Source organism: Castor canadensis, chromosome 7 (assembly GCF_047511655.1).
Source record: "Castor canadensis chromosome 7, mCasCan1.hap1v2, whole genome shotgun sequence".
In the NCBI taxonomy this organism is placed as follows: domain Eukaryota; kingdom Metazoa; phylum Chordata; class Mammalia; order Rodentia; family Castoridae; genus Castor; species Castor canadensis.
Window position 1 is genome coordinate 114,334,937 of NC_133392.1, and position 27,546 is coordinate 114,362,482.

At 37.5% G+C, this 27,546-nt stretch overlaps 1 protein-coding gene and 1 non-coding gene across 2 annotated transcripts in view; one reads left to right on the forward strand and one right to left on the reverse strand.

The window, feature by feature from the left end:
* The first annotated feature begins 3,938 nt into the window (after window positions 1–3,938).
* Window positions 3,939–27,546, forward strand: part of LOC109676187 (uncharacterized) — a 68,397-nt gene continuing 44,789 nt past the window's right edge. The window contains exons 1-4 of the mRNA XM_074079600.1: window positions 3,939–4,086; window positions 8,982–9,253; window positions 9,496–9,552; window positions 9,875–9,947. Of these exons, the coding sequence (XP_073935701.1) occupies window positions 3,939–4,086; window positions 8,982–9,253; window positions 9,496–9,552; window positions 9,875–9,947 (550 nt within the window). The remainder of the gene's footprint in view (window positions 4,087–8,981; window positions 9,254–9,495; window positions 9,553–9,874; window positions 9,948–27,546) is intronic.
* Window positions 16,963–17,072, reverse strand: LOC141425218 (U6 spliceosomal RNA). Its single transcript, XR_012450306.1, has one exon. It is a non-coding gene; the product is annotated as a U6 spliceosomal RNA (small nuclear RNA).

The following is a 27,546-nucleotide window of genomic DNA, read 5'->3' on the forward strand; positions in this document are numbered from 1 at the left end:
CAGTTAAATATATTCCTACATATTTTTTAGGCTATTGTGAATGGAATTGCTTTCCTAATCTCTTTCTCTGCCTGTTCATTGTTGATATGTAGAAAAGGTACTGATTTTCTGCATATTAATTTTATCACCTGCTATTTTGTCAAAGGTGTTAATCAGATCTAGGAGTTTTTGGTGGAGTCTTTAGGGTCTTTTTCTTAGGACAGTTTTCCTCAGTCATGCACCAAAGATTTCCTGTTAGACTTGCCCATTCACTACATCCTCTGTCAGGATCCTTAGTCTGGTTTCTCACCCTACCTCAGGATATATCTGTGAAAGTGTAATTAGAGACTTATTTATTGTAGCTAAACTTGCATTTGATAGATTATCTTCAAGTACCGTGATATTACAAACTGTTCCTCAGGATGATTATTCCACTTGGCATGCATTAAACTCCCATCTTTCCTTCTCCTTACTTTCCTTCATTATTATCATATCTCTATATAAAGTTGATTATTTTAATTTTAGCTTTTTACATGAAAAATAAAAGAAAGTCTGCATAAGAAATGCACAAGAATTGTTCATAGCACCAACATTTGAGAGGCTTTACAATTGTTTCATTTTGACGTTCACCTTTTCCCTCTTATTCCCTCAATCTCAGAATGAGACAGAGAAGGAATAAGCAGAGTAACAGAATACAACAGAAATAAAAATTATCCCAAATCTTCATAACTTAAGAGGCCCTATTTCTTTTTTTGTTCAACTAAAGGATTTAATTCAAAATCACTTCATAGTATAATATGTTTGACTTTAGAATATGATTAAGTAGATCACTATTTCAATTTAAAATGACAATTTTGGGGATTGCATAGGCTTAAAAATAAAACAAAATTAAATAAATTTAATTTAATTCATCCTCTAGAATGAAATTTACTTAATATTAATACAATTATTTAATTATTTACGACATAAATTTTCCAAATAGGACAAGAGAAGATGCTTTCAGTGGTCTGGTGGTTACAATTTTTCTTTTTTTATCATTATTCACTTATTCACATGTGCGTACATTGTTTGGCTCATTTCTCCCCCCGTCCCCTCTCCCACCCTCTCCCCTCCTCCCCCTCATTTCTTTCTAAGCAACTTTGAAGATACATTTGAGCCACTTCTAGAAAGAAATTGTGAAAATCTTTTGGAGATTAAGCTTTCAGATAGCAACAATTTCTCTGAAAGCATTTTTACACCTACATTCTCATCTTCAAGTTATTGTTTTTTCATGATCATGTAACACAGAAGATGTGAATCTTTAAATGAAGTTGATATATAAAGCATAAGAATAAGACAGCATTCTTAAATTGGTCTTGGAGTTATATGTGCTGTATTGTCATGCACTATTTGGGATATTCTTATGCTTAAAAACTATTCATTGTTTATTTAAAATTCAAATATAACTGAATGTCCTATAGTTCACTGGACAATCCTGTTTGGAGTGGAACAAATGCTACTGGGAAAAATAATGAGGCTGACAGAGTCAGAGACATTTTTATGCATGAAAATGGTGCTTTCATGGAATTCCAAGATTAACTATGAAAGCCAAGTCCCAAGCATCAAAATACTTTGCACTTATTTAATCATTTACGATTAATAAAGCATTTCAGATTTATTTTATTTTCTGGATCCTTGTGTGGCATTTCTATGACCACTTCAAGGAATTATCACTGTGATCCACATAGAGCTGTTTTTGTTTGTTTGTTTTGGTGGGATTGGGATTTGAACTCAGGGCTTCGTGTTTGCTAAGCAGGCACTCTACCGTTTGAGCCACACCTCTAGCCATATGATCCACATAGCGTTGTATGGAAAAGCCAGAACTTGAATCCACCTCTCTCAGGAGGTACAGTATCCACAAAGAAAGAAAAAGAGTGTGAACTCTACAAAAGACTTCTGATCCCTAGCTGCAGATGAACATTAAGCATCTGGCAAACGCATTATAAAACTAACATTTTGTGGCAGGAAAATAAAAAAGTTACCTCTGATCTGCCCCATATACATTCAAACTTTTTAGTCCAGTTTGGGTTTTAAGCCCCAAAGTATTTGCTTTATTTCTCCAAGTACAGTTTGACATTATTCTTCTGACACAGGCCTTTTCACATGCACCCAACCTCTCTAACTCTGTAGCTACTATTCTTTGTAGCCCATTTATATGTTCTAGAAATCTTTAGTAGGAGCTCAAAATGACATAAATGTGTTAATTTAGAATTAATTTTTCCCTCACATGTAGAAAATGTTCATGTAATAATTCTCTTCTTTGGGAACTACTAAATTGTAGACTAGTGACAGCTGGTGTTCATAGCACATATTACCTCTTCTCACTTTAGTACAGTTTTTATGTCTTACATTTGATCCACAAATTCTAGTGTTCATAAAAATTCCCAAGGATCTTAAGACTCATACTCCTAAGCCTTCACTCTCATAGAGTCTGGTTCTATATATACCTGGAGACCATGTACATATCATTAGCCCCACTGGTACTATCCCTTTTCTCACCTACTCAATCTCATCCCAGAGTGTCACAATGCTTCTCCAACTTCACTGTGTAAAGTGCAAGGAATCTTGTTCAAATATAGATTCTGGGATAGTACTTTGGGGATGGGGTCAGAGATTGTGCAGTTTCACAAGCTCCTGAGTAGCTTTGTATTCTTATTTTTAAACCTAAGTATTTCCACTTCTTTATGTAGCTAGAACCCCAGAGACTGAATTCTCTGAGCTTTCAAAATTGTGACTGACTGACATTTCTCCCTCCAGTAGTTAAAAGATATTTAGTTTAAATCTCCTCCCCTTGTTCTCTATTCTGTCTGAACACTTAAGAGTCCATGTAGCTAAAAACAAAGCGGGCCAATATCCTGATGTGAGTCCCACCTAAATCCACTCCTGCTCCTCTCAAGACAGTTTTCTGTCCCAAACAGACAGAAAGGACAGCATCATCTCCTATGAGTGCTATGCACATGCATGAGAACCAAATCTCCTTACTGCATTATCACCTGTCTATAAGAAAGGGGTTCAAAGGAGTTCAGTGATGACAATAATGATACTGTCAATGAAAAGGATATTGGCTAACATTTACTTGACACTTGCTAAGAGACATTTACTGGGATAAATTCTTCATATGGATTATTTCATGTACTTCTCAAAATATCCCTGAAATAGATTATACCATTATCTCCATTTCAAATGATGAAAAGAGACATGAAGAGAAATAAGTCAGATAATAGTTAATATCTAATCTATCAATTAAAGCTGAGTTTCAGACTGTACAAGTCACATTCAAACTAAAAAGTAAAATATTAAATCAAGAATTCCTCTTCCATTGTGTACCAAAGGTATAACATTCACTAGAACATTTCTCTCTAACATTCCTGTGCTGCCATCTAGCAATGAATGACTAGAACATACAAAGGGGTTTCCAGAACAACCTTCAGTGTTCTGGAAATGGTCAGAGCATATGCATGTCCCTATGCATCACATACTAAAAAGCTACTGGAGCATCCATGCAGGCAACATAACAGATGTTGAATTTTGTGATCAAGTCAAAGAACAAAACTGTTACTTTTTTACCCATACACTTTTTAATTCCTATTATTAACCTTGCTTTACATGTTATTTTATTGCAAACAAGTAATAGCTCTAGAAACCTTTCCTTAAAATAGCACAGAATATTGTCTTTAAATTGCTATGCTAATATGCTTTAGCTGTGCTTAGCTGAGCAGAAAATGTTTCCTCTTGTCTCTTCTGCTTTTATAATATAATTGTCTTTACAGAAAATCAGACTGCAATACAATAGTCTTTACAGGTTGAGCACTTAAAGATGACTACATATTCCTTAGTTTGCTTAAGTGTGCATCATTTGTTGAAGAAAACTACTGGTATTTAGAAAAAAAGGAAGCCCATATGTTTATCAGAAGGCATTAATGCAGGCAGCTGTGAGAGTGAGAGAGAAAACCCTAAGGATTACATATTGGCCTCTGAATAATCTCATAATCTGGGACTTTGATCAACCTTTACAGCTCTATGAAGTCTCTGCTTTGGCTCTGAAGAATAAGAACAAGACAAGAGAGAGTAAAAGGAAGAAAGCAAGTGCATAAGGTTAAATTGGAATTACATTTGAAAGGCAGCTAGTCACCTCTCTCTTCTTTTCAGCTTTGGTGTCATGGAAAGAATAGATTTTGGAGCCACACAAATCAAACTTCGAATCTCACACCTATCACTGTATCTGTTCTACTGCATCAAGCAGTTTACTTAACATCTGACACCTGCTCAGTTTCTTTGTCTGTGAAATGTATAAACTATTTATCTGGCAGAGTTGTTGGGAAGATAGATGCTAAGTAAGTATGGAGCCTGGAAATAAAATAACAAAGAACTGTTTTTAATGGTAGCCACCACCATGTCTTCATCTGTCAACTTCCAACACATTTATTGATCACCTGTTGTAAGAATACAGTGAAGTCTGAGGAACAGAGAGGAAACAAACACAATCTTTGTTTTCAGAGGTTCATGCTTCATCTTCTGAATATCACAGTACTCCACTACTGCACTGAAACTCCTTCAGTAACTCATCATTGCCCTACATATCAAATAGACAGGACTCTTATTGAGGACTTTTCTTGGTCCTCAATAAGACTTCTGTGTTCCATCTAATAATATTGTGCAGTAATCTTGATGCCTAGAGTTCTCTTTCTCTCTCTGATTTCCTTATATTCTCTGATAAACTTCTCAGTCTCTCTTGCAAGTTTTCCTTCTTTGGTCACCCCTTTAGAAGTTCTAACTTTTGTGTTTTCCTTTTACACTCTCCAATAGTGGCCCTTGATCTTTTCATGGGCAGACTCATTTAAGGATCTGAAGAAACTATGCACTTTCTTCTTAGAGGGAAAAATGGATCTACTTAAAAATACAGACAAATTCACACACATCTCAGGAGTTTCACAAACTTTACAAGCCCTCAAAACCTCTCACTGTTCTCCAGACTAAGAGATTCCTTGTGGCTTTACCACTACCCTTGTGCTAATGACCCTCAAATCCCCATTTCCCACATAATCCACTTCCTGAGCAACAGGCCTGCTTTCAAACAACTAATTGGACAAGTCCACATGACTGTCCATCATGCATCTTAAATATCCCACACCAAACTCATTATCTTTCTTTCTAAACTTATTCTCCTCCTGGGAGACAGTATCCTGTGGGAAAGAAAACACTATTTTAAACCAAAAGATGTGGATTTAAATCCAGCCCTGGAAAACTCAGTAATATACTTAACCTCTTTGGGCCTTAATTTTGCCATTTATAATGTAAAGATAATAAATACCTTCCTTTTCTGCATTGTTATTTCTAATGAAATAGGCAATGGGAAAATACCTATCCAAGGGCCTGCCACATAGCATATATTCTATAAATTTTAATATTGCTGATTCTCAATCTCAGTAAAAGCAAATCCATTCACAAAGTACTTTAATCTACAAAATTTAGAAGTCATCTTCAACCTATCCCCTTTTCTCCATCTAACTAGTAGATGTCTATGTGTTGATTCCTCTTTCCTCCTGCCCTTAGTTCAGTGTCTTATCTTTCTCATAGTACAGCAAAAGTCTCCTATTTAGTTGAGCCAATTGTAGCCCCACAACTTCCCAGTCCATTCTCTATACTAAAGCCAGAAGATCTTCTCAAAACACAAATCTGATGCCATGACTTTGCATAAGTCTGCCCGTTGGCTTCTCATTGGTTCTGTATTACATCTACTTTAGTATTACACTGAAAGGTGACTGTCCACAGTGTCCACACTATCTATAGTGTCCACACCTCTATTCATGCTGCTTTCACTGCCTAGAAGTCCTCAACCTTCTACAATTCTTCTTAGCTTTTGTAAACACCTACCCAGCTTCCAAAGCATAGTTCAAGCATTACTTTCATTGTGAAGTTATTCCTGATAATAAGCCTCCTGCCATACTGTTATCACTGCCTTTTTGCTCTTATGTTTGATTTCCTATCACAGCAAAGATTAATAACATATGGTTCCTGGTGCCAAAAATCTTGCTATCATCATTCAACCAGAAATTTTGCTATATAGGAAGACAAATGGGAAAAGGAATTATGAGTCACAAGAAACATTATTAATGAGTTGTAAATAGCTTCAACACTCAAATTAGTGATCTCTTCTCTGAAGCCTTTTGTGCTCTAGCCTACTGCAAGTGTTCTCTCTCTCTCTCTCTCTCTCTCTCTCTCCATCTCTGTACTAAGTTTGGCTATGTATTCTCCTTTGACTTCAAATCTCAGCATAGGCTAATGACATTAGTCACTGGCCTATTTTTACAGTTATACATTCTCAGCTTTAAACAGCAACAGTTTAAAAAAAAACACAATTTGAAGTTAAGAATTTTTGTTTTCCATCCCAATATTGACCAACAGTGAAAAGGAAAAGAAAAAAAATTAAACAGGTAGCATAAGGAGTCTGGGGCAGCGATAATTTCCTAAAGTGAGGGGTTTTAAGACATCAGATGGCCATTTCCCAGGAAAGTCAGAATCTTCTTCCCTGCATTTCCTTAGCTAAGACAGTAGGATGTTGTTCTTTATCTGGGATTGAGTATTCACTGATTTGAACAGCTGCATGGGTGTCAGATAGCATATGGTTTGTAAAACCCATAAATTTGGAAATTACTAATTATAGTCATTGGACAGGGTGTTAGGAAAAACGCCGCTCGCAAAGAAAGCTCACAAGAAAAGTCTCCCGTCCATAGAGCAAGGTTTAATGGCAGGCCCAAACTGCCAGGCTGGCCGGGGAAAAGATGGCGCAGCCCAGAGCCTGGGCGAGCAGTGGCTTTTATAGAAGGGGGAGGGTAAGGAGGTTGGGGTATGCACAGTAGTCTCTGGTAGGGGTGGGGCTGTCTTAGAGCATGGGAATTTGTTTAAGGGCGGGGCTGCCATTTTGGCTGATTCACAAAATGGTGACATTATTATTCTATGACAGGGGTAGAATGAAGTTGGCTCTAGGTTACCAACACAGAAGAGGATTCCTTGCATTTACTATTTATATGATTGTAGGAACAATGCTCAAGATATCTAGCAGAACTGTTTTGTTTTCAAATATCTTATAAAAATACATATGCCAGTAATTGTGTTCCTAGGTATTATCACGTCCACAGAAAAACCTGTACACAATCATCAAAAACTACAAGAAACTGAAATGTCTTTAATAAATGAAAATAAAACACTGCCATGTGCTGGTGGTCACACCTGTAATCCTAGCTACTCAGGAGGCAGAGATCAGGAGGATAACAGTTCGAACCCAGCCCCAGCAAACATTTCAAAAAACCCATCACAAAAATAGGACTGGTGGAGTTGCTCAAGATGAAGACCCTATATTCAAACCCCAGTACACAGAAAAGCAAATAGGGAAACATCCATACATTAGGATATTAGTCAGGATTAAGAAAGATAGGACTGAGCTTCATGAAGCCAAAACAGTGAGAATTATAAACAAAACAAATCAGTCTTGCAATGTTTCATATCGTATGATTCCATTTGTACAACATTCTGGAACAGTCAAAACTGCAGAGATAGTTAATACATCAGTGGTTGTTGGGTGCTTGCAGGGTGGGGGTGAGAAGGTTTAATAGGGGAAGCAAAGGGGATTTTGTTTAGAAAGGCAAAAGTATTCCAAAGCACATCATAATAATGGAGCATATATGACATTGTGTACAAGGAGAACTTCATCTTTAAGATGAAGACTTTTTAAGAAATCTTAAAAGCTTAAAGAATCTCATGATAGAACTATGAGAAAAGACACTCAGTTATATTATAAATGTATGAAACAATCTCATTGAAGGGAGTGGGGTTGCTGACCTGAGTAATTCTGGAAATGAGTGGAGTCTATAAGGCTAAAACAAAAGCACTACCCAAAGCATTGTGCTTTAGCTGGTAAATCTGTTTCCCAAAGGTGTAACTGGTAAAAATTTTGTATCCACCATACACGTACACTGAATATAGATTAACAGTTCTGAACTCACTGTACATGTAAACTGGAATTGATCAAGAAAGTACATGGGTACAGATGGGTGGAGTAGTTTCTCACTCATGACTCCTTGGGAAATGACTGATTCTAGGACTGGGGCAGGCAAAATACAAGATGATCCTAGGGCATCTTGTAGTGTCAGAAATGAAGGAAATGCTCAAGGAAAATAAAATACAAAAAAAAGAAAAAAATTATGCCAGTGTGTCAAAAAGGCACAGATACCAAGTAAAAGAAATCCTAATTATCAAAACTGTAACATTTTGAACAAAAATGTAGTATTAGATTATGACCCAAATGTAAAATTAATATGCACGAGTCCACATTAATATAAAGAGCCGAATACATAAACACATGATGGAGAACAGACAAATCTCCCTTGTAGAACTTCAACTAAACTGTGAAGAATCTCTGCCCTGGAAGAGGTGGAGCATAACTTTGGACTCCTACCATTTGGGCTGCACATAGTAACAGGCTTACGACATATGGGGACTAAATGTGACTGGTATTCTGAATCCTGGAACTGAAAGGACACTAGATAAAAAACTAAAGAATTGTGAACGAAGTATAATCTTTAGTTACTATTTTAAAAGCATATTAGATGAATCAAAATAATACGCTATTTCTAAATAAGGCGGCAGCTATATTAACTAAGCCTACTGAGAGTCTAGCGCTGAGAACAAAAAGAGAAAAAGACAAGTGCCCTATGCTCAAACGCAATGATTCATGAAAACTAAACAACCATCAGACAAAGAACAAAGACTGTGTCTCCTGGAGGCAGTAAGAAGGCTTCGGGAGACAGATCTGTCAAATGAATCAAGGAGTCAATTAACCGAATGAAAGGCCCCGCCTACTCCAACTCAGGAGCCCGCCCCCATCCCAAGTTGGTCCCCCCACCAGTGGTCCACCCCCATACGGGCCTAGCCAATCCAAGGACGTCTCGCGTGACGTACCTGAGATGCGTGCGCATCCACGGCCGGCGCTCCCTCGGTGCATCGATGCGCTCGGGAGCAACCTCTTCGGTCTGGAGGCGGCCGAGCCAACGCTCATCTGCGGCTTCCGCCGCCGCCATCTTGCCGGCGTGAACAGTCACGTGGGCGGCGGCAGCGGCAGTGGCGAGCACGGGGGCGGTGGCGGCGGCGGCGAGGACGGGGGCGGCGGCGACTGGAACGCACGGTTTCAGCCCCGGTAGCCCCTGCACATTCCCTCGTGTTTGGGCCACAGCTCGCGGTAGTGTCCCCGTTCCCACGGGGCCCCGCCGCCCTGAGTTCATCTTCGGGCGCTTGTCCGCGTCCTCGCCCCTCACCTGAGCCCGAACTTAGCGAGGCCGTCGCCTGACAGCCCTGGCGGGTGTGGAGACCCCTGCGTGGACCCGGGACCGCGGGCCTCGGCCGGGGCGGCGGGAGGGACGCCGGAAGTAGCGGGCAGTGCCGCAGCGCAGGTCACCAGCCGTGTGGTTTCTCCTTCCACAGGAACCCTTCACACGGGGAACGCGTGTGCGTCTGTCCGCTCCTCCGGAAATGGCCAAGGTAAATCCGTCTGCCTTGCACTAGGGCGTAGAGGGACAAGAGAAGCGGAGCTCTAGCAAATGGCACAATGTAGAGTGTGATCCTTGTGTGCCAGGCAGAAAGGAAAGTGGCAGTTTGGGAATCACTTAATCGAAAAAGTCTGTGACTGCCCTTAATGCTTTTGGAAGATGAGTGGGGTTTAGGTCTTTAAAGACATGGGTTGGGAGATACGGAATGAACGCCCCTCCCCATCACAATTAAAGAATTGGGCACCCTCTCTTGGGTCCCCTCCCAACTCTGGAAGCTCTAATCCTGGCGGTTTTCTATCCCAATAAACTCTCAGGCTTCACACAGATGCAGTAAGATGTGTGAAAGATTGGTGGAAGACGAGATGGGATTGCGAGGTGAGAACCAAGGTGAGCCTTGAATGCCAAGCTAATAATTTAGACTTTTTCTTTAAATCGTGATGATTTAATCTGAGCCTTGTGTTAGGAAGATTAATGTGGCAACAGTTAGCAGAGTGGTAGGTATCCTGTAATTGCAAAGAGGCTAAAGGTGTGATTGTATCCACAAGTCATAAGAGTAGGGTACTAGTAAGATTAGGCCAGGTTTTACGATGAGTTTTTACTTGGCTATTAGCTGCACAGGAAAGGGGTGTTGTAAAAGAAGCATGTGGTACTCCTAAAGGAGGGAAATTTAATTGAACTCTAATGGAATGCTAATATTTGAGCTGATTTTCTTTGCTCTAAATTAAAAAATGGGTCCAGTACAGTGAAGTGTTAGAAGATACTTTTACAAATTGTTTTGGAATGTAGTTCATATTATATTTTAGTATTGCAGTATACTTAAATTTGCGTATTAATTGAACTAGATAATGTGTCTTGAGCAATTTGGCATACATATTAAGAGTCATAAATGTCCATGTTTTAGAATCTAGACAAACTAAACTTCTCATGCTTTGGAATATACTTTATGACTATATTTTCTCCTCAAAGTAATTTTTTAGTAAAATTTCTTAGATGGTATGATACCTATCATTGATGACACACATAATCTTTTTCTCCTTAAATCTCAGAAGCTATGGCAACAATAGACTCACAAATCCAAATGGCATTAGTTAGCAAGAAATCACTGTAGCTGAAAGAAGACTACTGCTTTTATATCAGAAAGACATATTTCAGTTGGTCTACATTCTGAAGGGTGGACATTTACGATTCTTAATATGTATGTTTGGTAAGTTGTCTGACTTTCCCTAAACTGAGACCTGTTGGGGTTTTTCTTTTGGTTTGGTTTGTTTTATCTAAACAGCGAGACAGTAAATATTTTAAGCTCTGTGGATGAAGACGTTCTAAACCTACATAATGTTACCATTATGTTATGAAAGCAGTCATATGCAGTACATAATGAGTGAATGTAGCTGTGTTGCAATAAAACCTTACTTACTGAAGCAACGGGCTATATTGAGAAATGATGTGCTGTCTTGTGCTTTACCTTATTCTAACTCAAGTATTGTAGTGAAAGTTTATCCATGAATACTATTTACATATTCATCCATTTTTTATTCATTTATTCTTATGTGCATATATTGTTTGGGTCATTTCTCCCCCTTGCCTCCTTCCTACCCTCTCCACCCTCCCCCCCCCCCCCCTCAGTTCCAGGCAGGTCCTGTTCTGCTTTTATCACTAATTTTCTTGAAGAGAAGAGACAAGCATAATAAGGAAGTCAGTGTTTTTGCTGATTGAGCTAAGGATAGCTGTACAGAAATATTCCTAGCATTGCTTTCGTGTACACCTGTTCATATTTATCCATTTCTAACTGATGTTACAAGTCTGGAAAATGAACATAAGATAAAAAAAAAAGTACGGGAAAAGTATGGGCTGAAATGAAGGAAAGTGAATGTTGCCATCAAACCAAGAGGAAATAATAGCATAGGAGACAATTGTCATCATATATTGTAGTAAAAGAAGAAATGGATGATCTGTAGGCCGAGATACAAAAGGGGAAATGCAGAACAGCTGCTTCTTCTATGTTGTTTACATTCAGAGAAGTAGGAACACAAATTTCTCCTGTTACGATGTCACGCCCCTCCCAGAGAACTACTGCTCCACTCTGTTTAAGACTGGGGATATAAGACACACTTCAGGAGGAAGTGTTTTTGCTTTGGGGGCTCTTTGCTTTGGCTCTGGGGCTTTTGGCTTTTTGCTGTGGGAGGCTTTTGGAAGGGAAAAGAATTGCTAAAGGGGAATTGCTAAAGAGGCGTTGATAGAAAGTCTGCACCAAGAAGTTTATACATAGTCTTTAGAAATGCTAAGAGAAAGAAAAGCGAAAGACAATATTGGACAGTGCAAATCTAAGGACCAGGTCTTCAGTAGTTATGCATATGCAGTTTTAAGGGGTGGCTGTTGTTTGCAAGTCTGAGCACCAAGGCTTTAAGAAAGCAAGTCTGGGGGCAAAGACTTTGAGAGATTATGCTAAAGAACAGCTAAGAGGAAACATGGGACAGAGCAAGTGTAAGGAAAGAGGTTTTAAGCAAGGATTTTAAGAAGACTTTAGATGCAAAGTTTTAAAGAATTGTAAAGGAGTAAGGTCTTAAAGAAAAAAGATAGAGAAAAGAAACAATGAGGGTTGTGCCTCTCCACCAGAGTGCCCAACATACCTGATCCCACTTTCTGTCTGTCTTGTCTGTCTACCCTGTGTCTGTTCTGTTCTGCATCTCCAGTCACCGCCAGTTAGCCCCAGTTAGGTTCAGTAATAACCAGGAGTGAGAGAAAGGTCACTGCAACAAAGATACAAGAGAAAAAGCTCGCTCCACATACTAATGTAAGATAAAAGCCAGCTGTGTTATTTTTACTCCAGGGATTGAATTCTGTCAATCATGGTATTCTTTTTCTGGCAGAAAAGAAAACAAAAAAGTTCTGCATTTATGAAAATAAGGCCTAGGGCAACTTAACATATAAGACCTAAATGCATAAAAGAAATATATGTGTAGAATCAGGTAATATGAACTAGGAAAAACAAACAGTACTTGATAATCAAGTCTGCCTAGACATTGGTATTTTGAATATGAATATTGTATAATAAAATTGAAAATGAATAGCACTATGTTAAGATCAGATAAATTCATGAACATATAAAACATATAAAACAGCACCTGTTGTGTTTGCCCTTGATCTAATGTCCACATATGAGGGAGAACATACGATTTTTGGTCTTTTGGGCCAGGCTAACCTCACTCAGAATGATGTTCTCCAATTCCATCCATTTACCAGCGAATGATAACATTTCGTTCTTCTCCGTGGCTGCATAAAATTCCATTGTGTATAGATACCACATTTTCTTAATCCATTCGTCAGTGGTGGGGCATCTTGGCTGTTTCCATAACTTGGCTATTGTGAATAGTGCCGTAATAAACATGGGTGTGCAGGTGCCTCTGGAGTAACCTGTGTCACAGTCTTTTGGGTATATCCCCAGGAGTGGTATCGCTGGATCAAATGGTAGATCGATGTCTAGCTTTTTAAGTAGCCTCCAAATTTTTTTCCAGAGTGGTTGTACTAGTTTACATTCCCACGAACAGTGTAAGAGGGTTCCTTTTTCCCCACATCCTCGCCAACACCTGTTGGTGGTGGTGTTGCTGATAATGGCTATTCTAACAGGGGTGAGGTGGTAAACACAACTTGTTTGGTCACTCACATTGTAGTTTAAAAGTGTTTGCGTTTCTCCCACATAGATAAAAAGAAAAACAAAAGAGTCACTGAAAACATGCACTCTAGACCTTGCTTCTTCTTAGAGCTCTCATTCCTGTCCCCATCCTTTCCTTGCTATTCAACATCTTTCATAATTGACTGCATTTACTTTCCCAATTCTGTTATTCATTCTTCCATCCATTGCTACCTGGCTTCTAATCTCGTAATTTAAGCAAAGCAGATGCAAATATGTCTTTTACCTTAAGATCTAGTTAACATTGTCCGAGACCTTCAATAATATTTTCTAGAATTTTCTAATTTTCTTAGAGTATCATTGATGTCAGTGTACTTCTCAGTATATCCAGAGATGTTATGTTCTTAATCAGATTGTGTAAAAATTTCACCTTCCCATTCATGCATAATTTTGAGATTATATTTGGAACTTGGGTCTTTTCCTGGAGTTTCTATTCAAACATGGTAAAATCTGCTCAAGCCAAGTAATTTTTGTATATAGTATCATTTGTTGAAAGGTGGGTAGGAAATGTTTTATATTACAACACAGGAGTTCTTACATTGCACCGAGAACACTAAATCAGAACTGTAATTTGTGAATCCAGTAGGGAATTTTGGTCTTTATTTTGTTGGATTTCTTCATGAGTGCAACTTCATGAGAACACTCTATTCTTGAAGAGTTCTTCGTTACTTCTTCTTAGAGTAGTCATGCAATCTCTTACATAGAAGGCTCACGAGCTCCTTTTTCTTGCCTGCTCTTTCCACTTGGGTGTCACTAAAGTGTAATAGATATTATTATGCTCCAGCCATGTTGCTTTGTCACTCTAAATTATTTCTGTAGGAAATAGCCCTCTTCTGGTTTTAAAAGTTTACTTTTATATGCTATTAATTCCCAAATACCCTAGAAGACCTGTCATTGTGTGTTATCAGTCTATTTTCAATCACTTATTACACATTCACTCAAAGATGCCCCATGTATGCCTCAATTCTAATATAACCAAATAGAGCTCATTATCTCCTTCCATGCATGTTATCTCCATCAAAGGTAAATTTCCTGCCTTCTCTATTTCAAAATTGAACCACCGCTTGCTGCCATCACATGCAGTTTTCAAATACCATCTGTTGTCCTTAAATCTTTAAGTCCATTCTCTTTTATTCCTACTTCTGGTGTCTTAGTTCAAAAAATAATGACTTGAAATCAACTTATTTTCTGAAACTAGCATTGGAGCCCTTATTTACATTTACCAATCCACTTTTCATCTGTGTTTGTTTAGCTTTACAATGCAAAGCTCATTTATATTCATCTGATAAGAATTTCCCAATGTCTCTGTGTAATGTATAGCTTTTTAATTTAACATAAAAATTATTTCATTTTCAGGCTGCCAGTGCACCTTCTCAAACTCACCTCTCAAAACTTGCCCTTACACACTGTTGCTCCATTTCACTACTTGAACTATGAAACCTCTGTATGTCCTCCCAATGCCTTTAGCATACTATTTTATTAAACTGAAATACCCTCCCCTTTTTTAGTCTAAGGAAATCCACATCATTTTTTAAACTGAAGTTATTTTGAAGTTTTCCTTTAAACACCAGCTTGCTCTCTTCTCTGTTTCTACCGTAACTACCATATGCTTTTAGTATAAAGAAATGCATAGCCTTACAATTGTGTTTTATTATATTTGTCTTAGGAGTGGGACACATATTTATCAACTGTGTTTTCTTCAGAGATTAGTACAGTAATAGTACACAGGACAGACTGAAAATACACTTTATTAACTACTGACAGGATGACTTTTTCGTCTGGTCAACTGAGAAACCGTTAAATGCCTACTGTTTTTGAATATGTAAACTAGTTGCTAGATGAAGGAAGAATAGAGAGAGGAAGGAACAAAGAAGTAGAAGAACCACAAATACTAAAATTTCATTTGGAAGAAATTTTTGGTTTTCAAAAATCTTACGGCCCCACAGTGATCACTGGATAAAGATGTGATTATAGATCTCGCTTTAAGTGTGGAACCTGCAGTCAAGGTCACCAGGTGTCCATCTCCACAAGGCAGAAGCCTTAGTGCCTGAATCCACATCTTGCAGGCACACCTGTAAATGTTCATTAGAAATTTGACTTTTGGAGCTAATACAGAAGTCTTAAAGCAACAGAGTTTATCATGAGAAGGGGATCAGAAACCAGGGTAAAATTCAGTTAGAGATGAATCAACATGGGTCATAACACATGTACACGAAAGTGATGCTAGGAATATTTCTGGATAGCTATCCTTAACTAGCAAAAATACTTTGTCTTCCTTATTATGCTTGTCTCTGTTCTTCACCAAAATTAGTGATAAAGGCAGAAAAGGACCTGCCTGGAACTGAGGGAGGAAGGGGGGTGAGGGCGGGAGGGGGGACAGGAGGGAGAAATGACCCAATGTATGCACATGTGAATAAATGAATAATTTAAAAAAAAAAAAAAGGAATTTGGCTTTTGCCTAGGCAGTTGCTAGGGGGCTTCAGACAAGCTTCTGTATTCTCCCTTCCCATAACAGGAATTGTGTTAGGAGTAGGGGAAGAAGGGTAGTTTTTTTCACCATGCATCTCTGCAGGTTTCTTTGCAGATAAAATTTTATGTTTTTATAGGTTACACAACTGTAAAAGAAATTTCAATAATTTAATTTTTGAGTGTTCCAGGTTTTACAGTTCCTACTGTTTTCTCTTCACTTGAAGTATATATCTTGAGCTACTATAATATACTCTCTTCTGCCTCATTTCTTATAATAGCCTCTGTTTGCTACTAAGTGGCTTCTGAATAAAAGGTGCAGTTATATTTCATACTAATTTGAATTAGCAAATTTAAAACAGTGAGAGATGAAAAGTATTACTAACATCTTCCTTTATATTCATAAATTGAAATAAAGAAAATTCCCCCCACCAAATTTTGCTTCTGCTGCTTTAAACAAAAAGTTTGATGTCAGAAAGGCACTTCCATGGCCTAGATTTATATACACGGAAACTGTTATTTCTTACATCACAGTTATTCTTAAGGAAGAAATCTGCCTGGTGAAGTTTTCAGAAGCCCTTCCCAGAGTGGCTCTCAAGAAGTTTGGATGATTCAGTTCCCCAACGGGGAATCTGTTTTATTTTTGGTACTGATGCAACTAAAAAAGGTACAAGTTAATGACTCCTGTACCAGGAACCATGTTAAGGAGCTACATATTAAATTATGTGTGCTACACCTGTGAGGCAGGTATTATGAATATTACTTCTGTTTTATAAATAAAAATCTTGTGCTTAGCAAATTTAAGAACTTGTATCCAAGGGATTGTCTTTGGATTTGGAGCTGAAAAAAGATTTGTTTCTCTGTAAGTTCTAAAATTGCTGTTAACCAATTTTGAATAAAGTATTTGCCCTGCTAGCCTCAATGACTTTAGTTCCATAGGAAGAAGGCAGGTCTTTGCCTCTGGGATCCTGATCTTCCAATGTTGAGTTTGACCTGCTTCTTGGTTCCTGGGTCGCTCACCTGTCCTCCATGAGGTGGTTATGGGGCAGGCAGTAAACCTCTCACCTCTACCCTTACTCGGAATTTGAACTGGACCTCTTTCGCCTTTTTCCTTTGCTTGTTTCCTTTGGTGTTGGAGCTTGCCCACATCAATTGAAATTATTGTATAGTTTCCTAAAGGATGCTATGTACAAACAACAGTATCTCCAAGTAGTATTTACCTCTTCTTAGGAGTTGTTGATATGACTATTATTTTTGAATATTCTCTTTACAAATTTGTGTGTCGTCCTTGCTCAGGGGCCGTGCTAATCTTTTCTGTATGGTTCCTATTTTAGTCTATGTGCTGTCAGAGTGAGCATGATATCATTAACTGTAAAATGAAAATGGGTGGTTGTGTGTATGTGTGTGTTGAGGGAGGTGGTGTTATTAGGTGTTTATTTGTCTGTTTGCGAACCTTTCTCCTCTTTGGGGTTTTAAAGCATAGTAAATCTAATCATAGGGGAAGTTTGGTTCCAGCTCATCTGAGGCATTTCATGTTCTATGATGTAATTTCTCTCCCTAACTCCTTTAATTCAAAAAGGTAGAGTAGCCCCAGAGCAGACAAGAGCCTAAGTATTTTTAGTGTCTTCCAATCTTTGGGAGCAGTTAAGCACCTGGAATGGAGGAAGACAGGTTCAGCAGGTATTGGGACTTACATATTTCACTCCAGTTACATTTTCTATGTATAAAGGCGTAACCATGATCATAATTTCCTATTAATGAAAAACTTAAATCCCTGCTACATTATGCACAATCTTTGTGAGATCTTCCTTATTACTTTTCATGAATAATTAATTTGCTGTCACCTCTGCTAAAAGTGAAGTTCTGAAAGGCACTTTCATAGAAGACTGTCAGACATACAGTAAGCATTCAACTCATTTTCAGTGAATGAATTATGAGTGAATAATTGAGGCCTTGCTAAAGTAGCTTCTAGATGAATTTAAGGAAAGAAGTGGAGAGCAGTGGGTAGCAGGTGCTCTGGAGGAGGATTCTGGAGAGCCTGACTCTGTGTTCAGCTTTGCCCTCAATAGGTGACGTGTAACCTTGGGCAAGTCCCTAAATACCTCGAAAAATCTTTCCCTCTCTGAAGTCTGTGTTCTAATTAAAGTCCTATCCAAGTACTTGATGACATACGCTTTGTCCTCATTTCTGACTAGTTCTGATTCAAGGTTCTTATAGATTCAGTTGATGCAGTTCTAAGATGTGTGCATTTAAACGGTCTAAACCTGATGCCGTTGGTTATAGTTAGTGTATTTCTTCAATGAAATGCTAAGGCCTGTGTTAGATACTGTTGAATTGGTAACTATTTCAATTTTGGTTTATGTTCTATCGAGTGTCACTTGTTAATTAAAATGATAGCACTTTCTTTTTGTTGTAAATATTCTTCCTGGAGTTTTTTTATAGTCATGTATGTACCTATGCATCTACTTTAAACAACAACTTCACATTGTTCATTCACTAATTAAAGGGCTGTTTTTCTTTGGGGAGGGTTATTGTTATTGGGAGGTTATGCCCAGAAGAGAGGAGTGACAAGACTCACTCTATAGGTCAAAGAAGTCAACTCTGATTCCGCCTGCATATGTAGAATCCAAATTACACGTGAGTGGGAACAAGAGGCAAGACAATGTCCCCATTGGGAGTCAGCATTTCCTTATGTTCATTATCACCTGAAATTGCTAAAGACAAGAACAAGTAGAATCCTGCTCTGACAGAGGTCCAAGAGTGTTCGCTCTGAACTTAGAAGGTGAGTTCACTGGGACTCTTGATATTTGGAACTCTAATCTCATGTTTATCCAAGAAGGGCATTCTTAGGGAAAGCTAAACACTTCTAGGCAAAGAAAAAGCAGTCTGTGCTAGTTCATTTTACTAACTCATTTTTCAGCTATTTTGAGGGGAACTCTGTTTCAGATTAATATTTTCCAAATTTATTTGTATGTTTATAACTGTAAAATATAAAAACTACACTCTGTATCTCAACTCATTCCACACATGCATTCATACATGAATATGTGAGCACACACCCGTATAAAACAAATTAATTTTCTTCAGCATAGTGTGTATTCTAACTACAAAAGGGCCATCTGATATTTCTGTATTCTATTTCAGTTTTTAAAGAGTTACTCAGTATCATGACTCTAGAAATTTCAGAAAAAACAAGACAACCACTATTATAAATGATTTCAGGATATTCAACAAGAAATTATAGCTTATGACCAGTAGACACTATTTACAAAAATCCAAAGATAAAAAATACTGTGCCTGTCCATAAATGGTTGTGGGGTAATGGGGTAGCTAAACGTAAATGCAATGGAATGGAATTGAACCCCTACCTTATACTATATACAAAAAATTAACTCAAAATGCTTAGAGGCATCAATGTAAGAGGCAAAACTATTAAAGTCTTAGAAGAAAATATAGACGTAAGTTTTTATCAGCTCTGATTAGGCATTTGTTTCTTAGATAAGAACAAAAGAAAAATGGACTAATTGGACTTAATAAAAACACAAAGCTTTTGTGATTCAAAGTACTCCATAAAGAAAGTAAAAAAAACAACCTATATCAAATGAGAGATGTGAATTTAGAATACATAAGGAACTCTCGCAACTCAATAATAAATAACCCAGGGCAGAGGGAGTGGCTCATCTGCCTACCAGTAGCACACCTGCCTAGCACGTATGAGGCTGTGAGTTCAAACCCCAGTACTTACAAAAAGAAAGAAAAGGTTTTAAGAAAAAATTAACAACCCAATTAAAAAGTGGACAAAAGATTAAATGTACTGAGGGTGGGTTCAAGTGATAGAGTGCCTGCTTTGCAAGTGTGAAGTCCTGAGTTCAAACTGAAACCCCAGTTTCACAAAATACAAGAAAATATGTCCAGAAATTTGACACTTTCCCTTACAAAAAAAGTGGAGACTAATTTCCTCCTGTTGTATGTGAGCTGGGCTTAGTGACTTTCTTCTAATAAATAGGATATGAAGAAAGTGATAGTGTGACTTCTGAGGTTTGTTTATAAAAGATGCTATGGTTTCCCGCTGACTGTCCCTCTCATACTTCTTTTTCTGGGAGAAGCCAACACGCCAATGTGTTATGAAGTTAAGAAGCCTGTGGAGGGGCAGGATGCATGCTTAACATTCATAAAACCCTTGGTTTGATCCCTAGCACCAAAACAAAAACAAAAACAACAAAGCCTGTGGAGAGGCCCACATGGGGAGGAACTAAGGCCTCCTGCCTAACATGAACAATGGTGTGAGGGCTCCTACTGATAGCAATGTGAACACTCTTGGAAATGGATCATCCAGCCTCAGTTAAGCCTTCAGAGGGTGGCAGCCCAGCCCAAACCTTGACTACAACCTTATGAAAGAGTAAGCATGCTGTTTAGCTTTACCAGGTACTTTTAGATATTTGCAAGTCCATTTTAATCGAATGATCTTACAACTCCTACCACTCATGTAAACCTTACTTCTCTGTCAGTTTTAGGCCTGGTTCTGATCTGAAAACCTGTGGCTGAAAGGGAAAGTTGGTTCACTTCTTAATGATTTTTTTTTCTTGGTGGGGTTTGAACTCAGGGCCTCACTCTTGCAAGGCAGGTGCTCTTACCGCTTGAGCTTGAGCAAGAGCTCTTACCGCTTGAGCCCCTCCACCTTGGCTCACTTCTTTATTCCCTGTTTTGTTCTGAGTACACAGACAATAGCTAGAGTACATATGAAAACAGAACTGTGACCCATAACGTGCACCAACCAGACCAGAAAGGTGGTAACATCTGCAGCAATCAACCCAAAATGGCCAGAACGTGACCAAAAATTGCCAGTCTCCCTAGTTCCATTTCCAACTTAAAGTAGGGAAAGCCAAATATGCCTCCCTAACCAAACACTTAGCTTTGTAATTTGCCTCTGGCTTACCTCCAGTCAGGGATGAAGGGCATACCCTGATCTTTTTCTTTGTTCCACTATAAAACTTTTGCATTGCCCTGTTTGCCTTTGAGTCACTGCCCAATTCAAGTGATGGTGACTGTCTGTCTTACTATAGCAAGCCGTGACTACAAACCCTGGGGCATTGGTTCCCAGAAGCTCCTTGCAAACCCAAAGTACCACATATAAAAAGGGTATGCTATTGGCACATAACCCATATATATCTTCCCATATGCTCTAAATTATCTCTAGATAGTACCTAATACAAAGTAAATACTATAAATCATTTTTACACTGCAGTTTTTTCCTTGATTATTTTCAGTCTGCAGTTGGTTGCATCCATGGATACAGAACCCATAGAAATAGAGACGGTAAATTCCCTTTGTTCGTTCACATTTGGATTTTCATTTATTCCCATATTTGGAATTTACAGGCTTCTTATAGATGAATTAACTTAGAAACGCCAAAGACTCATAGCATAATCCTTTGTAATTTGCTAGGGCTTGGATTTAAATTATAATCTTTGAGACCGGTATACTGGAGAGTTAGCTAGTGCCAGCCCTGTACATACACTTGAACTTTTGTGTTTATATTCATATGGTGGCATATGTACTTTGGGGGAGACTTAGAGTCTTTATCCTTTATGACTTTTGTAGAATAGCTACCAAACTAGTAAATAAATCCTCAGTTTAGGATGTTCAGGAAATTATATCATGCTCTAAAATTGAGTCTCTTTCCTTATCTTGAAATTAGAAAAATCTTACGAGAAGTGAAATTAAATGAGTCACATTTAAATTTTATAGATATTGCAAGTGATTAAATAGATGAGGCAAAATACACATATGTAAATAACATTTACTCCCTTATTTATGAGGGAAAACGTAGAAGCATATAGCTATTGAAATCTTGAGGGGGAAACAGCTTAAAACCTGAAGAGTAGACAGAATAGCTGTTTTTTCTTATAAGAAAATACATTTCAGAGAATCTTATCAATTGTAACCAACAGAGATTGAAAAAATATGGAGTGGTAATAGTTAGATAAAGCCCCGTGGGCCCACCTCCCCCCTGGCATCCATGTTTTCCCTGGCTGGAATGACTGGCATTCTGCATATTCCTTTTAGTCAAGCTGCCCAGAGTCCTTGTAGTCCTGAGAAGGGAAAATCTGTGGCCTTGATTTCATTTGTAAATATGTTTAAGTGTTTTCATTTGCAGTAGCAGTCACATAGTGCACATACTGTCTGTGCCTTCCATGAAATATAATCCTGACTATGTTACTAGATAAATTATATCTTAATACTCCTTGGGTTTTAGAATGATACATAATTCAGTTACAAAGACTACAACTGGTAATATAGGGAGAAGTTTGATATATCATCATTGGGTACTTTACTACTTAACCTGACTTTCTTACAACAGTGTAGAAAATTGTGATCTTAAATATAAGTTGTATATTTACTTCTTTTGGCAGCCCTGTTAGAAAGAGTGAGATAGATTAAATGACCTTTCTTTGCTTCCTTTTTTAGATGAGTTTTCATATATCTCTCTTCCTCCTCCTTATTCTAAGGCTGATCTTACTTCATTTCCCTGAGAAAATACAAGCAATTAAAACAGAACTTTCTCACTCCAAGTTCATTAATTCACCAGTCTATGAATCTAGAACTAACTGTTTTACCTTCCTTTTACTAGAATTGAAGAGCAAACTAAGTTTTCTCTTACCAAAGATCAATCCTGCCATTTCATACAAATTGCAACTTCTCTCACTGTTTAAAGATTAGTGTCATGCCATTATCTTTATTCTTTGAAATCACTAATGCCTTCTTTTCTCTAGATCTTTCCCCTCAGCATTCAGATGTGGTGAAAATGATGTAAAACAACTTTCTTCAACTCCATTTTTTTCCAACCACCACATCATTTTTCCCTTTCCAGAATAAAAATACTCATGAAGGATGTATTCTTCTCCCATTTTTTTCCCCTTCTGTCTTGAACCCACTTCCATGGGTTGTACATTATTCTACTCACCTACACCCACTGGCAATTTCACCAGTGACGTCTATTTGCCTAATTAGTAAGTTACTGACCTCAGCACACAACTAATAGTTCTCTACTCTTTGAATACTTTTTTTAATCAAGCACCACTTCTTGGACTTTTGCCCATACCATACTTTGCATTTTCCTCCGGTTATTTTGTTGCCACTCTCCTCATTTTGCCAGTAACTTTGCATGATTCAGAACTCAATCTTCTATCTTCTTTTTCCTTGTTGATTCTGTAGGTCCAATTGTTGTATATCATGTCTTTAAAACACACCCTGTTCCACGGCTTTGAAATATATTAGGAGACTGAGACTTCTAAATTTTTATCAGCCATTCTGATCTCTCTGCTAAACCCTAGACTCAGATTCAACTGTATGTTCAATATCTGCCTTTGAGTATTTAACAGAAATGCCAAATTCTGTAGGTTCCCAAATGGTCTCTTTATTATCTCCCATAACAATGTTCTTTCTTCAGTATTCCCTGTGTTGGTCAATATCACCTTCTTTCATACAATTTTTCATGCCAAACCACTGGAGTCATCCTTGACACCACTGTTTCCCTCAAACTCTTTTGTTTCTACTCTTAAATTCATTCTGAATTGGACTAGATTATCTAAAGAGCAGCCTCATCCACATACTTATGCTTTTCCTTATCTTCATAGAATTTGTCCCTGCTAAACAGTATGAAGTAATGCTTGCTTACTTTGCTTATTGTCTGCATTGCCAACTAAAAATGTAAGCTGTATGGAAGCAGAAATTTTGTTAGTTTTGTAAACTGCTTTTATCTGTAACTTCTAGAGGCGAGCCTGACAGCCACTACTCAAGCTCTATAAATAGTTGTTGAAGAAATAAATGAATTTGTGAATGAGGTGGCAGTATTTTTTTTTTGAAGCCAAATTAAATGTGCCTTCTCTAAGGACCAATATTTTGAACATGAACTATTTTATGAGTAGTGTTACTTAGAAACAATTTTCAACTAAGTCAAACTATCTGTTTCATTTTACACTCAGATATTATCAAGTATAGTAGCTCATAGAGGAATATGTATGAGTTGGGGAAATGTGTTCCTATAAGTAAAGGAGCTCCGGCTGACAACAAAAAGGTGCCTGGGAGATTCTATAGTAGCTAAAATGGATCAGCCATTCCTGGAGTTTCTGCTAATTGAAATACTCATTCAATAACCTAAAATTTCAGCTAATTATTCTCTGCAATTTACTTGTTATGAATTAAGTTTATTTAATCATTTTCCTAATTATAATCCGAGTATATTATTTCATTATACTCATTGAAAGATATACTTTTTAAAATTAGAATATCGGAGAAATACCCCCGAAATCATTGGCAAGTTCATATTGAAATATTCATCCAAGCTTCATTCATTTATTGAATGCTTAACCATATGTCAAGGGAAGCCTTCAGATAATAAATGACATAGCTTCTTGGTCTGCTGAGGCATCTGTCTAAGAAATAGGGAAATTGTGCTGCTAATTAGTAAAATAAGATGCCTTTATTTTCATTTTCATGGCATGATATTATTGATTTTTGTTCTTATAAAAATGAGTTTTCAGTCTTCTTCCTGAGAATGCATTTCATTGTTTTTCAGTTATAACATTTAAAATTGGAATATCCCTTAAAACAATGAACCAGTATTTCACTAGGAAGGTGTAAATAGAAAACTGATTAAATTGGTTATGGTTATGGCAAATTCAGGTTTTTCCATAGTTTACTAGAGTGAGTTTTTCAATATCAAGGTAAGATTGTGAAATACTTTTAAGCACTGGGCAGTTTTGCCAGTATTGAACTCATCACCTTCCCTTAAAACTGACTTGGCTTTCTTTCCTTCCTGTTTATTTTAATGACATCATCATTCTCCCCAAAACCTAAATCTGAAATTCATGTGAATTTTTAGGCACTATTATTAAATCAAATGATGACAGATTATGAATCACTTGACTTTCTCTTTCCTGGTAGTCTGCTTCTTTGAGTCTTTACAAGTTAATGGAATGTATGTTTTTCATTGCAGTAATTATCCAATTCATTGTAAAACCCAGCTACAAAAATCAATTAATTTTGTCAAATAAGCATTTTGCACTTTGAACAGTCTCAGGGGAATCTTAGCACTTCTTCACAGTCCAGCATCTCTCCAAAGAATGTTACGGTTTTCTTAAGCTTACTGACTCCTAGCTAGCTAAGAAAGATTGTCTAAATGTGCACTTCATAGAAAGCTTTGCAGCAAAGGAACTTTCAAAAGTTGTTCATTCTGAGTGAGAGGCAGTGACACTGAAGTTCCTTTCATTATCAGATGAAGACATTAAGCACTGTCATTAGTGTCAGTGTATATTTGTTAACCTGATAACATAACCTTCCGAGACTGTTCTCTAACTGAGAAATCTATGATCTCACAGGTTCAGAAGTGCCAAGGTCACCTGGAAAATGACAAAGCTAGGAGCATAGAAGAGAGGCATAGTGAACCTCTGGATGAGGGATTGGCAAGGGGAAGTTTAATATAGTCTCATGATAGATTGAAAAATGCAGGGTGGAAGCCAACTGCCTAACTTGGCTCAGATGCAGTCAGATGACAAGGTTGCATTAAGCATAAAGGCTGTACAATTTTACTGGTGCTTCTAAGAGAGTTTGTTTTTGTGGAAGTGATCTTATAATGCTTTTTGTTTTTTGCTTTTTTCTGTAGTGGGCTTTGAACACATTGCCTCCTGTTTGCCATGCAGGTGATCTAGCCATGCTTCCAGACCTATCTCAACAGTTTTGAGGTTTGTTTGTTGGTTTATATTCACTCGGACAGTCCAAGATAGTCTCTTGCATCCATTGGTAAGAAAACGTTGGGCTAGACCTATGATCTCATTGAGGCCATTTGTTTGTTTCTTTGTTGTTGTTTGCATTGCTGTTTTTGTTGATTTCATTAAGCCAAAATGCTTTGTGTCTGCTTGAAGGTAGAAGTTTCTTACAGAATCCAATAGCTTGGTTGAGGTACTTTTTGGAGGGATAAGAGTTTCAGTGCTCACAGAATTCATTGGGATGCATTCTAGACATGGTGTTTTAAGTTTGTGAGGGATGATTCAAAACCATCTCCACTGGAGAGCTCTTCTACCTGATGGAAACATGAGGAACATGATATCCCTACTCCCACCGAAATGATAAGGACCACTAAATAACAGTGCTTTGAAACTTTAGGTTTATTTAATTACAATAGTCAGTGTGTTTGCATTTGTTTTGACTTAGCTTGCAATATTCAACATTAGTGGAATTTTTACCACATTTACAAAAATTTCTGGATACTAAGTCATTTGCTAGATTCCCTTCATATTTAAATTTTTATTTTGTTACTAAGCTAGCAATAAATTCATAACACATTGTGATATGAAGAAAAGGAACTAGACTCTACAAGAAAGAGGAAAGAAATGTGGGTTGAACAGTAAGAAAGATGTCTTGAGGAAGTTAAATATAAGCCCAAAATTGAAGAAAAGCAGGGACCAACCAAATAGAAGAATTAGAAGTCAGAGAGTTTAAAGTTTCTGTCAATTAGAAGCTCTGGAATCCTGGGACACACATCTGTTGCCTTAAAGAAATTAGATATTTTGAGAAAAGCATTACCATCATTTAATATGCAAAATTCTTGAGCACATTCCAAAGGTTATCTTGACATTTTTTACCACACATGGTTGTTCTGAGCCTGGAGGGAGTGTGATCCTCAAATATTGTTTAAAAGTCAAGTATTTGCCTTCACGTAGCAAATACTTCACTGTGGAGGGGTCTACAGTTTTTGGATGAGTGGTCATTTGGCAACACTTTGAGGAGCTGGATTTTGAGAAGGCCAAATTGGTATGATTTTTGTTCTACCAAATAAGAATTTTCATGAATTCCTGGACTTCCATGGTGTTTGTTGCTATCTCCCCTTTTGCATTCCTGATTCTACTAATTTGCCAGGGATCCATCAATCTTGTTTATTTTTTCAAAGAACCAACTTTCTGTTTCATTAATTCTTTGTATTTTTTTTTTTGGTTTCTATTTCATTGATTTCAGCTCTTTTATTATTTCTGTCCTTCTATTTGTTTTGGGATTTGCTTGTTCTTGTTTTTCTAGGGGTTTGAGATGTATCATTAGGTCATTGATTTGGGATCTTTCAGTCTTTTTAATATATGCACTGATGGCTATAAACTTTCCTCTCAGGACTGCCTTTGCTGTGTCCCATAGGTTCCGGTAGTTTGTGTTTTCATTTTCATTGACTTCCAGGAACTTTTTAATTTCCTCTTTTATTTCATCAATGGCTCCGAACTATGATCCTCCTGATCTCAGTCTCCCAATTAGCTAGGATTATAGGAGCCTGGTTCAAGATATTATTTATGTATGAGGAATACTACCTCTAAGGATATCTTATAGAGACCTAAAATGTTTTCACAGTTATTTCAGAGAATATTTTATAAGCGTGATTCTAACAATCCTGTGCAGTGGATGGAACAGAGATTGTTATCTTTATTATAATGTAGATGAAACTAAGGTATAGCAAGAATAAGTATCTTCTCAAGGTCGCATGACTATAATTTCTAATTCTTTCTCTCATTTTCCTTCTTCAGTGTAATGTAGAATCATTGTAGGAAGGAGGATCTTCTGTACAGGGTGGTGGTGCTGGGTTTGGGAAGAGAGTTGATACATTGAAATACAATACCAACTTGGTAGTTTTGGATATTTGGTCATATAATTCGTAATGTAAATGTTAGTGGCCTGGCCTCCATTGCTTTTATGCATAAATAGAGCAACAAGAATCAGATTATGTAGAGTTACAGACTAGTCAATGTTTGCAGTGAATGTAAGACTAAGTGGTGATACACCAAAGAAACTGAA